At 40.7% G+C, this 18,559-nt stretch overlaps 2 protein-coding genes across 2 annotated transcripts in view; one reads left to right on the top strand and one right to left on the bottom strand.

The window, feature by feature from the left end:
* LOC141004522 (protein NCBP2AS2-like) overlaps positions 1-18,559 on the top strand; it is a 123,265-nt gene that overhangs the window by 6,995 nt on the left and 97,711 nt on the right. The gene's annotated exons all lie outside the window — the stretch shown is intronic.
* Positions 1-18,559, bottom strand: part of LOC141004520 (contactin-associated protein-like 4) — a 127,109-nt gene that overhangs the window by 51,476 nt on the left and 57,074 nt on the right. Inside the window, exons 6-10 of the mRNA XM_073476051.1 lie at positions 11,700-11,875; positions 11,366-11,512; positions 8,665-8,932; positions 5,772-5,921; positions 2,085-2,256 (exon numbers count right to left, since the gene is read on the bottom strand). Of these exons, the coding sequence (XP_073332152.1) occupies positions 2,085-2,256; positions 5,772-5,921; positions 8,665-8,932; positions 11,366-11,512; positions 11,700-11,875 (913 nt within the window). The remainder of the gene's footprint in view (positions 1-2,084; positions 2,257-5,771; positions 5,922-8,664; positions 8,933-11,365; positions 11,513-11,699; positions 11,876-18,559) is intronic.

Genomic DNA, 18,559 nt, shown 5'->3' with positions numbered 1-18,559 from the left:
GTTTCCATTTCTGCCAATAGATCCCCCTAAAGACTACACACTGGAAAGTTTGGTGGAAGTTTTTAATATTGTCAACAGAGGAGGCGTTGAATATGTTGAGAACAATGGTAAACCCTAACATCTCTAATAATATAGCTGTGTCCTGTTGAGATATTCTTAAAGTCTTTTCTCTTCTTGAAAAAACTTAGTAAGAACCTCCTCCTATGACTTTTGCCACTGATAATCACCTTAAGTCAAAATACATTTGCCTCTCAGGGGGAATTAATCCACTTAGCCTATACAGAAAGCCTCTCCTAAGGAGATGTAGCCACCGTGTTAAGTGCCCAAAAATAGGAGTTTTGGATTACTAGATGGCTATTGGTGCTTCGTTTCAATCCCTGATTTCTCCTGTACCTCAGGGGGAGATTTTTCATCCCGTGTTATAAACAAGTGATTTAACCGCCCCAGAGAAGGTTCAGATTTGGAAACCTACATAAATTGGAGTGTGGATTATAAGAATTTATCCTCTTTCTGAACTTCTCCTCTTGTAAAAAGTTAGTCAGCAAACTGTCAGATTATATTTTGACATCCCTTTAATCATAATGTAAGGTGGTGAGGATTCAAGGCAAATGTATTTTTTCATTTTTCTTTCACCTCAGCACTCTACTTCTACCTGTCTGGATTTTTGTGCCATACCTAAAATCTCACAACACACTCATTAAAACTATATGTACTGCACACATCTATATTATATGAATCTTCTAAAGGATATAAATATGCCTGAAAATGCAGTAGATTCTGAGCTGAGAGTCCAGACTGCAGCTCTCCAGGGTCCTGATCCTGCAGTTAGTCAGCAGCAAAGGGAACTGTCCAAAGTATCAGACAGCCAATCAGTGCCGCGTCTGCCTGTCTGTTTGGCAGGTTGATTATACCCTGGGCGAGTTGTGGTCTGAGTGCTATTGAGTATGGCTATTACTTTGTCTATTTGTGTCTTCACCCAAGCCCTTTTGTTACTATTGAAAATGTATAACACCAAAAGGGTGAAAGTAAAAAGTGTATTTTTTGGAGACTATATTCAGCTGTAGATTAAACATGCTATCGAGTATTGAATACTGACTTAATGTTAGGGCTGCGCAAAAAAATGACATATGCCAATACAAAAATTATCACCAGATGACTTGATTAGCTGTATTTTGCCATCAAGTGTGTGCATTTCTATAATAAGCAGCTCTCCGCCATGGTGTTGGTTTAAGATTTAAAAAGTTGTTTTACCTTTACCTTTAACTCAAAGGCCATATCGCCATTTTTATGTAGACAAATCATTTATAAAAAATAATACATCTACAGAGCTTGTAGAAAGGTCCTGAATAAGAGTATCTCTTTTCCTTAAAAACATTATTATGATTGTGAAATAATAATTTTAAAATGTTTGTTGGGTCCAAAATATTTGTCTTGTTTATGTAAGAATTCTCACAGTTCGTTCTAGCTTCTAACAAGGTTTGTGAGTCAATATAAGGCCGTTAGAATCACATGGTATCTGTTTTTAATCAGCGTCAAGAGTCTTGTTGTTGCCAGTTTGTGGAGAAAAACGTGTGTATGTATGTGCGCAGCATACTGTACTGCCCTCTTGTTAGCTAGAGAACAGAGTGACATTCACAATGTTTGGTTAATGAGCCTTGTTGAATCAACAAAAGTAGCTTGAGAGCATCTACAGGTACTCAACTGACTTCAAAGAGAACAGCAACCCATGAAATAAAATTTCCATCTGTGGATCACACTGAGAAGGAAAAAAGAGAAACTGTGTCTGCATAATGTATTATAATATGATTTTTAAACATGTGGTCCAAACCAGGAGCAATTAAATCAAAAACTGAGTATTTATTCCTATCACTGTTTTCAGAAATCCCATAATGAATCACTTTGAACCAAAGCAGCACACAAAGCAGAAGAAAATCATGAAAAAAGTTGTGAGCAAAAAGACAAAAACAGAAGTGAAGTGATTACACAAAAGTTGTGGATCAGCCTGTGTGGCGTCACATTCAGTGGGATGTGTGGGTTTGACAGCAGTGAAGAAAACAGTTCAGATGGTACTTCAGGACACTAACCTGTCGATGATGCCGCACATGTCGATCTGTAAGTGGCTGTAGTTTCCCAGCAGCCTTTGTTGCACCTTGATCAGGTCAACAGGTTGGTTATCCAGAGTCAACAGACGCATGCAGCCCTGAAACACCCTGAAGGGGTTCCTGCACTCCTGACTGCTCTCCTGAACAGGACAACCTGAAGAGAGAAACACACGACTCTTAATCAATGATCAGGATGAGTAGTTGCTCAGCCGGTTAAAATAAAGTTTTAGGGGGAAAAAAGTCTTCTCTGATTCCAGCTTCTTAAATATTTTCTAGAGCTTACCTTTTTATTGTTTTGGTGTGAATCTAAAGAAATGTTTGTGGACTACAAACCGTCATCCCACATTCAATCAGCGTGGGGTGAGTATAATGATTACATTTTCATTTTAGGGTAAACATAAAAGTACTTGTAAAGTAATTTACAGCAACAGCTGGCAACTCATCATTTTCAACTCAGGCAGGCCTCTAAATAATTTTGGTACAATAATGGACCCATAAATTAATGTCTTTTAATCAATATATAGTATTTATTGTTGTATACAGTCACGGTCAAAAGTTTACTTCCACTTGTAAAGAACATGTGTATCATGGCGGTCTTCAGTTCCAATGATTTCTACAGCTCTCATGTTTCTGTGATGGAACGAGAGGAACACAAACTACTTTGTCACAAAAAACATTCATGAAGTTTGCTTCAAATCTGAATTTATTATGGGTCTTCTGAAAATGTGACCAAATCTGCTGGGTCAAAAATATACATCTTACCTCAAATACCTTTCCTTACCTTAAATTCTTCTGACTGATTATGATCAATAATGGCTGGTGACTTTTCTGGGCCCATTTTAATACAGTAGGGCTTGTTCAAAATGATTTGGAACTGTTATTTTAAGGCAAGTGCTTTAAAGCAATTGGATATAAAAGTCTGTAATGCCTGAGATGGCAGTTGTATGACATATATCCCACCACTTCCCACAGCCTAACCAGGAGACATATCAGCCAGCCGTGTTGCACTGATGTGAGCGCACAGTTGAGATTCACAACAGTTTCAACCAATTTGGTGAGGCTGAACAGCAGACTTCTTATAGGTATGGAAGAAGAGGATATCATGCTAATACACAGGATTACCATGAAAGGTGCAGTTATTCAAACATTTGACATTAAGCTTGCGTTTGCTCAAGTGCTCTGGTGAGATGAGCTGTTGTGGTGAAAGTGTGCGCATGCAAAATAGAAGTATAGCCTGTAGGAAAAAAAAAAAAAAGAAAACTTATTTTGGGTAAGTCATTAAACTTTTTAAGTGTTTTTATTTGTTTTATCAGATTTGACTGGTGATTCTATACATGCAGTTTTTATGTCTCAGTGACCATTGAAAGAGATGTTCTGGCTCTCTCCGCCAGAGGTGGGAAGTAGGAAAATACAAATATTTTGTCACTGTTCTTAAGCAGATTTTTCAGGTATCTGTACTTAAAGAGGCCATATTGTGCCTTTCCATTTTTGTGCATGTAAAAGGTCTGCAAAGTGAAAAACCCCAAAGTCCACGCCAAAGGGAGTTACTGTCTCCCACAGAAAACACTGCTCCTGCACTGCCTGAAACACCTGGTTTAGAGTCGAGCCTTTACTTCTGTAACTTCTGTGTATCACTATGTAACAGGTGTTATATAAATATATATTTCTATATATATTATAAAACATATACACTCCAGTCAGTCAGCAGACATACAGTTGCTACTGCTATAGCTGCGTTATTTTTGATCACACTACCTTGCTCTGCATGACCCGCCCTACTCTGCCTCTAATTGGCTACATCCTGCCCCTTAAGTAATGCGCATGCGCAACTCTCACCAAAGATTGAACAGAGGCAAGATGTCGCACTCTGTTGCTAAAACTGAGCGTTCAAGATACAGTGTGAAAAGGGATGCTGCAGCAATGCACCATATGAGAAAAATAATGTGTTTTTTGAAATTGAAGTATGTAAACCTGTTCTACTAGGACCACCAAACAAAAGCATGAGCCTGAAAATTAGCATAATATGACCTCTTTAAGTAATTATTTTTCTGACAACTTTTTACTTTATCCCCCACATTTGACCATAAATATCTGACAACAAAGCAGACTTGTTACTATAGTTTTAATGCATTTGAGGGGAATTATTGACGATTTTTATTTTACATCATTCCACAATGGCTCGGACAAATTCTACTGATTCTACCTTTATGTCTTTGAATTATATTAATATGACATGAGGTCCAGTTAGCTTTCCATAGAAATGGCTGGTAGAAATGTCCTTCAGAGGGAAACTATTTACTTGATACTTTGAGTAGATTTCAGAGCCTGTACTTTCTTAGTAAGAAGTTGAATCAGTACTTTTTTTTACACAAGGAAATGTACTTCTACTTGAGTATACAATGTTTGGACTATCGCCAGATCTGCTCTCCCCATTCATTTAGACAGGAACGTGATCTCATTAGCCCGATATAACTGCCCGGGGGGCATTACCTGGATGGCTGCTGAGAGTTGCATGTTCAGATTTAATGTGGGCAAGAGGCTTATTATCCCACGATTACTGCAGAATCTACAATTTTTTTTTAGCTATTTTTAAGTTCAGAGGCACTTTTGTCTCCACTTCATGATCTCAATGTAATGATGGCATAGGCAGACCTGAGGTGGCTGTCATTCAAATCGCTCTTTGCCAAAGCATGTAAATGAGCTCCGTGTCTCATCCATCTGTGATTCGTGCTAGAGGTTGATCCTGGATGGTGGCATTTTATGGCCAAACACAGCATTTCTGCTCCAGGCTCTGCATCGCTCTAATTACAGTCAGCCCATCAGGCGCACAGTTCGACACCTCCCAGCAGAGGTGGGAGGAAAGATGAGTCACTGTTTATTGTCGCTTTAAATTTCAGGAGCTCAAAAGAAATTTTTTGTTGTAGCTGTTTTCCTTTTGACAACCATAATGACGCAAGGAGGAAGTTTTTGAAAACTGTTGTTATTGCATTAAGTCATAGGACTCGGGCTGTGTCAGTATAATTTCAATCTAAATCAGAACTGTAAACAAAACCAGTGTAATTCTTTGTGTCCTTGACTTTGTTTTACAATCTTACAGGTGGACTACCATGTGACTTGTATCTATCTACATGCTTTATTTGTGTGTGAGTATACACGTGTATGTGTAGACTGGTGGCAGTGAGAACGTAATAGAAGCACTGCAGAGACAGGAGAGGAGGAAATTAAAAAGGAGGGTGATTGCTGAAAGAGGAATGCATCAAGGATGGAAGAGCAAAAAGCAAAAAGGAAACTGGCAAAGAGGCAGGACAAAGTAGAGGAGAAATATCACTAGAAGAAAGGAGACGTCAAAGAAAGTGAGAGGAAAGAGGAGGAGGAGGAGGGAGCGGAGAGGGAGAGACTAAGCAGCTTTATGACTTCATCCCTCTCTGGGTGGCACTAAACCTCCAAAGGAGATCTGGAGATGATAATTATTACCGGAGTACCTCCATGAATTTTAACCAGTCCTGAACGTCCATGTCAGCAGTTTTAAACTTTCACAGCAAAACACTTACAATTGCAATTTAACATATTTGACAAGAGAAGGCTTTTCGTTGAAGATACACACCTAAACACACAAGAAACTGACAGGGACAACACACATGATGCAATTATTCTGACACGTCTTCTTACCACCGAAGAAGAGCTGACTGTCTGCGGTCAGAGGAAGTGGGATGCTGACGTGAGCTGTGGCTCCTTCGTCTTTGTCCACTGTGATGCTCAGGTGATCTTGTCTGGAGTTCAGCTCCACAGAATGCCACTGACCATCATTCAGACCTGAACCTGTTTGCACGCAGAGACAATAATTCATGCAAAATTAATCAAACCGTTTTAGTTGGGGAACATTTAAATCTTTACTGTGACCTATGATTGATTTTATGCTCTTTGTTGTTTGAGTTTGGCTGCAAATCAGTATCATGAGTTTGTTTTTTAGTTCATTAAACTCAATGGTGCTTTAGCCTTGCTGAGATAAGATAATGGATAAGTCTGAGTTCTAAGTGCTGTAACCTAGGTAACTGGACCTGTTTCAGTTTCTTGAAGACGTTTCACCTCTCATCCAAGAGGCTTCTTCAGTTAGAGTTGTTAAGGACACGTGTGAGCTCTGAGTTTCAGAGTCGTTAGGGCCACTTGTGGGTCGTTGACCCAACCGGCCTTCATGTGGGTTGCTAGGGCTAAGTGAGCCCAGGTGTGAGTGGTTGTTAAGCTGTCTGGGGAGAGAACTCAGTACTGCATTGTAGGTGGGTGATAAGTAATGTTGTAGGCCACCTCCTCTGTTCAAAGACGGTCGTTCCAGTGGTGATGAGAGTCGAACAGCAAGTATTTACCTGTGTATGTACTGGAAGTAGTTGGTCGTCAGACAGAGGTCACGAAAGGCACAAATGTGGTCTGGGGTGAAGTTGGTTCTGCTGGACAGAGTGCTGTCCTGTAGCAGGCGTCTTTACCGCTTCCTGAGTGGGAATGCATGTAAAAAGTGAGGTGACCCCATAGGAAACCATTGTTTTGTCTGAGTCCAGTGTTATTTCTCAGATGAGAGGTGAAACGTCTTCAACGACCCACAAAGTGGCCTTAACTACTCTGTAAGGACACTCCCACACATAGTTTAAAAGCCGGCAACTCCCCTCCAGTTAGTTAGAACGGAAGAAGCCTCTTGGATGAGAGGTGAAACGTCTTCAAGAAACTGAAACATGTCCAGTTGCCTACTATACAGCACTTAGAGTTACCATGACCTGGATGACTGAGTACCTTCATCAACAAGATAAGTCTGGGTGTAATACCTACAATACTGTTACACTACGTAGCCAAGACATCTCAAGGTTATAATGAGCCAGAAGCCACATTTTGATTTAACAAAATGTCATGAGCTCATTAGATTTTACTGGAGCCTTCAACCACATCGGACAGTCTTGCACTGCAGAGGAAGTTTCACAGGGATTACAACTTTCGTTTACGTATGTCCACCTGATATCATGTGACCAAACAAGAGCAAACTGGAATGGGCACTCAGTAGAGCGCATAAATTTGCCAAGGCCCAGCAGTCCTCTTTAATGCAATCACGCCTGACCAATATCAAACTTGATATCCCTGTATCACTCAAAATCTTAAACCACCCTGCTTAACCATAAATTAATATCAACGGGTCTGTAACAACCAACCACAAGAACAACAAAACACTGCAGATGGAATCATAATCTCCATTGTGATGTGGAAGAATTCCTGATGTTAATTAGGCTCCACATCAAATTGCACTCACTCATAGATACCAGCCACCTATATATGGGAAACATTTGTCTATCAAGACCCATGCATTATTCTCTGAGAAATAAACAAAAATGTCGAAAACGAACCAATCGCGCAATGTTAATGAAAGTGAGAAAAAATACCTGGATCCATCCTTTCATCTGGATCCGCACCATCTGCACCAAGACCCATCCTCCATCCACGTTTCATTGAAATCCGTTTGGTTAGTTTTTGTGTAATGCTGCTGACAAATCAACAAACCTGACATGTGGTTCAGAGCCCCTGAGAGTTAGCATGTGGGCCTAGCATGGAGATGAAACTTTGACCCTAAAGATTTAAGCTCTGGCTTTATTGGTCACGTCATTTATTGCTGGCTACACCTGCAGCACACCAAAACGTAAAGTTGTGTGAGTCACAGGCACAACAAGATGATGAACTTTTATTTTGGGGATTGTGTCGTTACATCTACAGACCACAGCAAGCTGGTTATAATTACTAAGCAACCATCAGCTGAAAGTTAAATGTGGCAGGGTGATAAAGTTCCCAAAGTTGAAGCCAGCTAGAGTCATTTCCTGTTTACCGGCACTTGTGCATACTTAGAAAATATTAATTGAAGATTAGTTTATTTTTACACATGTAGAGTGGGTCTCCTTGGCATATATACACCACTTAGGCGCTGCTCTCGTACCTGATGTAGCCAGTTTCATTGGTTACAGCGAAAACGTAGTGCTGCAGAAGCCACTCTGTGAACAGTCTTATATTTTTGTACTTTTATATTTCTAACTTATAGGTCATTGTACAAGAGCATTCAGAGTGGAAAGCAAAGGAAGCGGGGAAACTGGACAATGAAACTGGGGTCTGTGAAGGCCGTACCATTTGATTCACATCATTCTACCCATAAAACCATTCACTGCCCTATGGAAGGGGGCATTGTCATCCTGGAAGAGGCCACTCCCATCCCAAACCGCGTCAGCAAGAGGTCCTCCACAGCATAACAGAGCCACAGTATTACATTTTTTCCTTTGATTTGTCATTCGTCTACATCTGAATATAAATAAGTGCTCAGTACAGCCACTTCTCCATTGGAAATTTGGCCGGTTCAGCGTTGTGCTTTTAGTGTTCAAGCCCTGCTGCAAATCACTTCTAGTTCTTCTGCTTGAACAGAATAAATCTGCTGGTGTTTCATGTGTGTGGCTTAAATCTGAGCTATGAGAACATGTTATGTCATCTCTGTTATACAACAGAACAAAAACAAATGCCAAACTCGTAATGTAATGACTGGACCGACCTGCGCTAAGCTCCAGCTGAGCCCTGCCACCTCTACTGATCTGTAGGCGCAGTCTGGCCTCGCTCAGGTACAGCCACACCATGCCCTCCTGCTGCAGGAGGTCGAAGGTCAAGAGAAGCCCAGCCTTGTTCCACGTCCGGAACTGCAACGCCACGGAGACGACCCCTGATGACCACGTTGTCAGCCCTGGCAACTGGAGGAAGCTGTGGGAGTCGGTGAACGTCGCAGAGACCGAAACTGGCTCAGCACAAGAAAAGGTCACATTGCCCTGGGAGAGAGAGGCGGGAAGGGGGAGAGAGAAATGATTATGAAAGAGATAATAAAACATGAATATTCATTAGTTGCGGAGGCTGACTCGGTTTGACTAGATGTCACAGAGGTCTCATCAGCAGCTCTCTGAAAAAGGACACCTGTATTAACATATTGATATCAGCTGAGCAGCTAAAATAAGCTGAAAACCTGAAGCACCAGGGTCACACAGCGTTTGTGCCCACACTCATTATTCGTTTCACATCTCCAAAATCAAAATGATAGAATGGATAAACTGATGTCAGACTAGAACAATTGTTTTCAGAAGTGCTGCAGTTCAATCCAAAGTACAGACACATTAGCATGATTGAAATTTCTGTAAAACATCAGAAAAACGAAATAACCTATGGGGGGGAAATAAAGATATTCAGCACGAAAAGGATACATGATGTAGTTAGTGGTTTTTATAATGTATTCAGGGAACTCTCTTAAACAGCATAATGTGAGCTACAAATTGTGCATTGATTCCCATTATCATGCAAACATAAAAATCATATTAAAAAAGTTTTCTGTGATGTGTAATGTACCAGTTTTTCCCTCATTTTCATTAATCTTCCGTCCCTGATTCATTTTTCTTCTTCTCTAACTTTCTACTTCTCTCCTTTAGAATTTTTTGCTTTGGGCTCTCTAACTCCGAAATGTGCAAGTGATGACATTGGTGATGATAATGAAGGAGATTATGATGATGCTAATGGAAATAATGATGATGATGGCGGGTATAAAAAATAAAGAGGATGATGATACAGATGATGAAAATAATGTTAATGACAATAATAATCATGACAGTGACCGTTAGCATAATAACGACACTGATGAGGGGAGAGGAGAAAATAGTGGGAGGAAGAGGACGAAAAGTCTGAAGTGAACAAAAGAGTCGACTTGTTCTGAAGTTTCTTAGAATGGCAGCATTAGATTATAATGCCGATAAAGAGTGTTAACAACTGAGAAACTACAGGACAAAAGAGTGAATTGCTGGTGTGATCAACAGATTTACAAGGCAACACTCTTTAGGACTTAATAAGGATCATGACAAGTATGTAACTTTGTGTTTTTGATAACTGTTATCACCACATACACATACACAAATGCCTGGCGTGTGTGGTTGCTGAAGTTGAGTAGTTATCTATGTCCACTTTAAAAATTAAGATTTATTATTTTATACCCTAAAGTTTATAGGCTAAGAGTCAAGCTGAACTAATTAGTCAATGAATCAATTAGTTGATTGACATAAAATTAATTGGCAACTATTTTTATAATTGTTTAAGTCAGTTTAATCAAGAAAACAGTCAGCAGAATAATCCATAATAATCATTAGTTTCAGTACATGGTTACAATTTTGCCACAACAGTAAGATGATTGCTTAGTAATAATAATCTAATGCTGTACAGTAATACACCACTCAAAATGAGTTAGGGATATTAGGATATGGGTGCATATATGCATATGCATGGATGTGCAATAAAAGTCTAATGAAATGTGTTGCATTATATTTGGGGACCCAAAAAAAAGAATCAGAAAACACAAAATAAAAATTCTGATATGTCACAGAATAAACAATCAAGTGAAGCACTAAAATATCCCTATATATATGAAACATATATAAAGCTTACAATCAGAGCAGTTATTTTTCTGGATCGACTTCAGTTAGTTTTGATACTTAAAGTAAATTTCCCTGATTATACTACATACGTACTGCGTGGTATTATTCCATGTTACTATAAAACAAGGAATCGCTGTCTGTCTTTCGGTCCGTCTGTGGTTTGCATATCTCGAGAACTGTTCATCCGATCTACTTCAAACTTTCAGGCAGGTTTGTTGCTGGGGACCAAAGGAAGTGCAGTGCCGAATTTGTTGTAATTTAGACAACAAACAACACTTTCAATATAAAGAAAGTTGTTGCAGTGCCAAATCGCACAAAATGCCAACATTTACATAATTTTGCTTTAACTAATGGCAACCTTATGTTGAGTAGCAGGTCAAGGAAGCTGCCTTCTCCCTGTGGTATTGACCAGGAATCCCGCTAACAAAGCTCTGCTAGTACGATGATAAACACACTTAATTTCCTACAAATCGTTTACAATAAAAGTCCCCTGTCATGTAGTCATTTCATCATTCAATCAGGAAACGTTGGGTTTTCACCAGCAGTAACTTAACACGACTCCTGAAAACAGCTGAAAGTGAATATGAGTTACCACCTACGAGGCCATGCTGAGACATCAGCTTTTCACTTTTAATGTTAATGTTTTGATAACCCTCTGCAATCAGTGTGGACCGTGAAGTCGTTTGGAAGAGCTGTTCTCGAGAAAGCTGCAGTGACCAAGCAATCGAACAGGCACATTTTGAACGGGCACTGCACTAGTTGTTTATGGATGTTTGTAACACAATGACTCACCACAGCAGACACCTGGTGGTTGTTCTTTTTAGCCAGGTAGATCAGGTTGAGGTCGTTGTAGAGCAGGTTTTCCAGGCAGCCATGGAAGTTCCTGTTGGAAAGGATGGGCTTCTGCAGTCCGTGGCTCTGGACAGCTCCCAGACTCAGCTGCACAAGGAAACAACACATGTGATATATGTAAAAAGAAAAAAAAATAATAACACATAAACAGTAAACATTTGGATTCAAAGGTAACTAACATGAATTGAAAATGATTCGAGCTACCATACAATATTCTGTAAAGAGTGAGACTACAAAGAGATTTTGAACAGAGTACCTCTTTAAAATGTTTCACCTGGTGAATGTCCCAGTGGCTGAGCTCAGCTGGTACGTGAACCTGCTGAGTGTTTTTATCCACGGTGAGGTTGAGATGAGTGCTGAGCCGCTCCAGCTTCACATGGTGCCAGTGCTGGTCATCCAGCAGACTTCCCAGAGACACAAGAAGCTGCCCGCCGGAGGATGAACTCACACCTACAACGGGGGTGAGAATGAAAAAGAATCGATTTTGTTGCCATGATGGTGCGTTTGATGGCTGTGCAGTGACTCCAGGTAATGCAGAAATCCTCTTATCTGCGCTTCCCGCTGACAAACTTTGATTCATTTCTGAGTTACCTCAAAAACACTACAAGGTCAGCATCCTCCTCCTCCATAATGCATTCTTAACAAGGACACACCTGCCTGAAGAAATCATTAGAAAGCACTTCTTCACTTATTTTGTTGAGCAGTTGAACCTGAAGGAAGGTTCATGTTTGATTGATCAAAACAAAAAGTCGTGGAAACGTTGCAGCTTCAGTGGAATATTTTCATCTTTGTTCCTAACAGGGAGCGGGTCACTGAGGTCACCCTGTCTCATTAGAGCACACGTATCCATATGCTGTAAGGGAGGAGGACCCACCATGATAAATGATGATGCTGCAAAATGACAGCAGGACATAATTAATGACAGACCCAACACCAGCAGGTCCAAACTGGTGAATCCATGTCTGCATCCCAAAACGTGTTGTGAGAGAGAGGAGCGTCTGCTGACAGAGGGAGCTACAACAGAAGGAGATAGATAGATAGATAGATAGATAGATAGATAGATAGATAGATAGATAGATAGATAGATAGATAGATAGATAGATAGATAGATAGAAATGTGGGCATTTCTCAAATGAAGCGTTCCTTTAATGATTGGGACATTTAATGAAATGACATATTTGGTTACAGCTTGAATAAGTGGAAATAGAAGGCGAGCGATCAATAAACGAAATGCGAGGTCAAACATTTATAGAAACACTTAACTTTCATTCATGAAACCCCCTCTCTCTTTCTTACTCTGTGTCAGTCTTAATCCCTCTCATTCCCCCTCTCATCGCCCGCATGCCTGTGAGCAATAACTGCTTGATTTATCCACACTGAGTAGGCTAATATTGAATGTTCTTGTCTTTAATCTGAGGAGTCTGCGCTCAACACCAGTTTCCACTTTCCAGGAGTCTACTGTTCCAGACAGCTCCCTGGGGCAATATCACCTTATCATATTCTGTCTGCTGCTCCATTATGGCTCTTTGCTCGAGCTCTAAATCTGTTTATGAAGGACGACAATGACAGGTCTTATCAGGAGACAGACTGTTATAATTGTTTCAGCATTCCAGCGTCACGTGGTGTCACTATTTGAAATACAGCTTGGCTGTAAAAATAATGTACTTTCACTAAACCAATTCTTAGTTTTAGTCACAGCAGGGAATTGAGTTTATTACCATAACACAAACTGGGGGAAAAAAGGAAACAGAAGAGTGATATATATTCATGTCCCTGCTGTGTCAGGTGTCTCTCCGTCTCTTCAGTTCAATTCTCTGCGGCTTTATTTGCATGATGTTTGGATCAAAAAACATGTCGCCAAAGCATGTCCATAAACAGAGTGAATAAATACATAAAAAACAGACAATACGCTGACTGAAACAACTAGTTACACATACCACAGAACACCCTATAACATTTATAAACTGTTTAAAATCAGCAATACAATATAATACGCAGTTATATATCAGGCTGAAACAATTAGTTGATTGACTGATGGCCCAACTATTTTGATAAATAAGTGTTTCAGTAATTTTCAAGCAAAAATGCCAAAGATTTTCTGGTTCCAGCTTCCAAAATGTGATAAATCAATTCATCTGCAGATCAATTAGTGAGCTCCATTACTCTTTTTCCCTTGGCATTAAACTGAATATCTTTGGTTTTGAACTGTTGATTGGACAAAACAATTGCAGAGCAAATCAAATCCAGAGCCACTGCTCCAAAATACATGAAACAGCCCCACAGCTCTCACTGGCCACCTGGGAGATGCGTGGTAGCGGCTAGTTTGCTACTTTCCACAAGTTCTCTTAGCTTTTTAGTCTGATGAGTACATCCAAAAACTCTGTCAAATGTCACAATCACATTAACACAAGCCTGGCTCATGGGCTGTGAGCTTTGTGTTTTGTGTGCTACTAGGTCAGCTAGCTGCTGAACAACAGATTCAGGGTCTGTGTACTACGAGCTCAGCACATTGTTGCCATCGCTAACCATATCCCATTACCCCACAGAGTGACCAATCATTTCCATTACCATATTGAATATGTAACTTTGTTTGTAGCTTATCATCTCCTGATTTTGAGATATATGCTGTATTGTTGCTGCACACAGAGTGAATGAGCAGTAAAGAAACTGAAAATGTGTTACAGTTAGAGTCCCGTAGGAGACTCGTATGAGGCTGTTTACAGCAGAAACTCCTGGGGGCTCACTGTAAATCACTGTAGAAAAAGAAGAATAGATTAAGCAAATGCAACAGTAATCACCACAATTCATTGTCCTCTATTTTCTCTGCCAACTGGCACACTTTGTCCTGAGAGATTCATCTCTTTTCAACTGCGCTCTGCAGACGCCTCCGGGGAAGATCAGGTTGTAGCTGCTGCCGTTCTGTGTGATTAGTGAAAACATTTGTGATCCTGCTGATGTTTTGTCACTGTACAATCTGAAATATTCAGTGGTTTATCGCACAGAAGAACACAGCCAGCAACCACAGATTATTGTTGAGGATACAGAGAAAACGTCAGGTTTTCACTTAACATGCAGCTTGCCCTGCACGCCTCTCTGACGCCATCCTAATTTAGTCGGCAATACTTAACACCGTTCGTCCAGAGTGCACTGGAGCAGGACACACAAGCCCTCTTTGTATTTACTGCTGTGTATTACAGCTTCCCGGTGACAGTTCAGAATTGAACTGAATTATGAAGCAGTGGGCTACATTATAGTCAACTGACATTTTGATAAATGTAAAGCAGAGAGGAAATTAGATGGTTTTGGATAGTGGACATAAATCTTAATGAGGCAGCCAAATTATTCCAACTGCTTGGACGGCCACGGGGAGATAGATAGGGTGTCTGACTGTGATATTTATTTGTTTGTGTGCCACTCTTTGGTCCATCTGCGTGTCTGCATGTCCGTCTGTTTTCATCATTACTTTAAGCTAATGGATGTTACACACATCTGCACCAGCTGAGCTCTTTATGTTTGTGTGTTTTTAAGTGACACATATCCCCAAAGTGTTAACCATCATTAGCCATTTTAGCTCTTCTGTTGTTTTCCTCACGATGCGACATGTATCACTGTTAAAGAGGCCCGGGGACCGACGGGATCAGGTTGCCAAATGGGAAGATAAGCATGAAGAGCCTCAGAGAATTGCCCACAGTCTGGAGCTATGGAGATAATGCATCTAAATCTTGGGGTTTCATCTTTGCTCCACTAGTTTGAGCTTCTCTTCTCTTCTCTTCTCTTCTCTTCTCTTCTCTTCTCTTCTCTTCTTTTCTCTTCTCTTCTCTTCTCTTCTCTTCTCCAGCCAACAGCTGACTGTGGAGGAGCATGCTGTGGCTCAGGGTGGATGCTCCAAGCTATTGATCTAAATTACACTGTCTGCCGAGCGCAAACTCCTGGGAGAGTGTGATGGAGGGAGGGAGGGAGGGTGTGTGTGTGTGTGTGAAAGAGAGAGACAAAGAGCATGCAATTGAAAAAGGCAAATAATCGCCTCTGGATAAAAATCGAGCTGGGGCAGAATTGGGGCGACATGTGAGAGAGGCTGTGATAAATAACAATGGAGGGAGAGGGGAAAATAGAAAAGGCAGGGAGAGAAAGGGGGCAGTCAGGCAGCCAGGGAGGGAAACAAGTCCGAGACAGGAACAGAAACATGCAGTGACAGCGCTCTGTATTGCCTGTATCACTGGATTATCATAGCTCAATCTAATCTCTGCTCCGATACAAAACTGAGCACTGTTTATTTTCGTTCCTGGCTACCAGAGTTCTTTGAGCAGTTTGTTGAATATCGGCTCGGGTCTAGCAGGGAGATGTGACAGGCGTCACTCAGGGAGCTGGTGTCAGACAGATGGCTTCTACTGATAAGACCTCGCTACCGCTGACGGACAGACAATACCACCAGGGAATTAATACTCTGCACCCCTTCCCAACAAGTAGGAATTGAACAATATTCTGTTTTTATTGTCGGAAGGCAGAAAGTGAGTGACACGCAGAGGTTAAGACAAGTGTGGGGGATAGAAGGAAGCAGGGAGAGAGGTACAATCTCACCAAACTCTTTTCTATTCAGAAATACCTGCAGAAACTAGGGCTGTCCCGAATACCATTGTTGGGGTTTCAAAGCTTCAGTGAGGATTACCGGGAAATATTCAGAGCTTCAAAACAGCTGTCAAACTCATGGTCGTTATTTACAGAGACGTCAGCCACTGTCCCTGCTTCCAAAGTCTCAAAACTCAACTTGACAAGCGAGCAAGTGCTGAGCTCATCGCAGCCAGAAATGCTACCTCGCTGCTTTGTATGTGCATGAATTTTGGTTTCGACACAACCCAATCGCCAGAATAAATGCTGGCCATATGCGTTTCTGCAAACCACAGATGTGTGGTAATCTTTATATTTTTTTATGATGCAACATACCATTTCTTTAGGTCTATTTTTCTATTATATGTTCTGGTTAGGTTTAGGCAAGATTTGTAGGCCTGAGCATCTCTGCAGCACTGCAGCACTTCATTATGATGCTTTTTTGTCAAACATTTTACCTTTATCAAAAAATTACAGTTTGTGATTTGGATATTGCACTTGCATATTGACAGAGTTTCCTTCCTTGGCAATGCACTAAAGTCAGCGCTAGGACGGTCACTCCAGTATTTTCACTTTTCCACACAGTGAAATGTGCCAAGAGTCAAGCATTGCTATGGAAGCCCAGTATTAATGTTTGTAATGGTGTTTGACACTGCAGTGTGCCATGCTGTGGACCCAACATACCCTTACACTGCCTTTGAATCTTTTGTCCTTTATCAGGAATCTCCTAAAGTCCAGTATGAAGAGGAAGACTAATTATAGCACCTACAATTTTTAAGTCAGACTATCCTGTAATTATAGTTCTGTGTTTAAAATCAAACCTAATTTAAAGAAAGGACTCGTTCCTAGTTACATATTCCAGGGATGTAATCATTATGGAAAACCTTCATCCCATTATGAAAGGAGGGAGACGAACGACTGTTGAGCAGGGCGGCAGAGTACTCCAGCAGCCAGACGGCATGGCTGATGAGAGGTCTGCCATATGGTGATAATACCACGGCCTGGCAGTCGGACAACACCTCAGGTTTAACCTCATTTACACCAACATAAACACACATACACACGTTTCCTCCCACACTCTCCGAGGCGCTCCATTCTGTGCGGGTAGAGGGCATGGATCATGTTATGCTGTGCTAGCCCACTGAGCTCCACAGAGTTCACTCTTAACACATGTTGCTAGCATCTATCAGAGAAAAGAGAGCGATAATGAGAGAGGATGTCAAGCAGAGAGAGAAACAGAGTGAGGGAGAGACTGTTGATTGAGGGAAAGTAAGGAAAGAAATCAAGAAAAAACAGAGAAGAAGAAAATACATGAGGAAACATGTTTTCCCAAACTAATGAAGCTACCAGCCAAGTTGCCAGGGTAAATTTGGCTGGTTAACGATTTCTCAAACCACTGATTTGCTCACTATTGTCCGTGTCATACATACCATAATGACATTTCCACAATGCCTGTCATGTCACGTTCGAATTAGATATTTATTACCTGACATTCAGGTTACAGGCAGCAAGGCTGCCAAACAGACAACCACTGTTCGAGCCTGCATTGCGGCATTTTTAAGCATTGCACCACTGGATATTTCTAAGGAGACCTGGGGACCTTTCCAGCTGTGTTTCGTGGCAACCAAAATTTGATATTTTTCAGTCAGGCTATCTCCGTCTGTGTTTGTGGTGTCAAAACCAGGTATTTTGCAGGAGACTTCAGGACATTTCCAGCCATGTTTGTAGCAACCAAAACTGGCATTTTAAACAAAACCATGTTGTTTTCCTAACCGTTTCCTAACCTTCCTAACTGTTTTTTGTGCCTAAACCTAATCAGAGCATAAACACAACTGTGTGACAAGAGAAAGATAGAAAACTGAACCAAACATAAAGTTAAAGTTAAAGTTAACCTACAGCTTGAACTTAACTGTGGTTTTGCTGAAACATACTTAGTCAAAATTTATTCTGGCGATTGGGTTGTGACTGCAGTTTGAGACTGTGTTTCAACATTCTTAAGAGTGAAACCATCATTTATTTTTGACAAGGGACCACAGCGTTTTAACATCAGTAACTGACACCACAGGATATTTTTTAGAAGACCTGTGGGCATCTCCTGCTGTGGCCGTGGCAACCAAAGCAGGTGTTTTAAGCATGCATTTAAAACATGATCTTTTCCCAACCCTAACAAGGTTTTTTTGTGCCTAAACCTTAACAGACCATGAGCACAGTGTTGTCAAAACATAAAACTGGATCTAAAAAAACATAAAGTTGCAACATAAAGAAATGTAAAGATTCAACATATTTTTTGGTCTGCAGAATCGACAGTGCTTACATTTATTCTTCTGATTATGATGCTCCACAGTCTGTCCTTGTATTGACCTGCAATAACTGTACACCTACAATGGTGAACTACAGCAATTCCCCAGAGTTTCTTCAAAACGACATTAGTTTTGTGTGAGCTATTGCTTGAGACATATGGATAAACAAATAAACACTGTATTGAGTTAATCAGTATAAACAGAAAGAAGCAGAATTCCCCCGAGTTTC

This window comes from Pagrus major, chromosome 11, assembly GCF_040436345.1.
Source record: "Pagrus major chromosome 11, Pma_NU_1.0".
Lineage (NCBI taxonomy): Eukaryota > Metazoa > Chordata > Actinopteri > Spariformes > Sparidae > Pagrus > Pagrus major.
The sequence above is the reverse complement of the archived record's forward strand: the minus strand, read 5'-3'. Positions and strand labels throughout refer to the sequence as shown.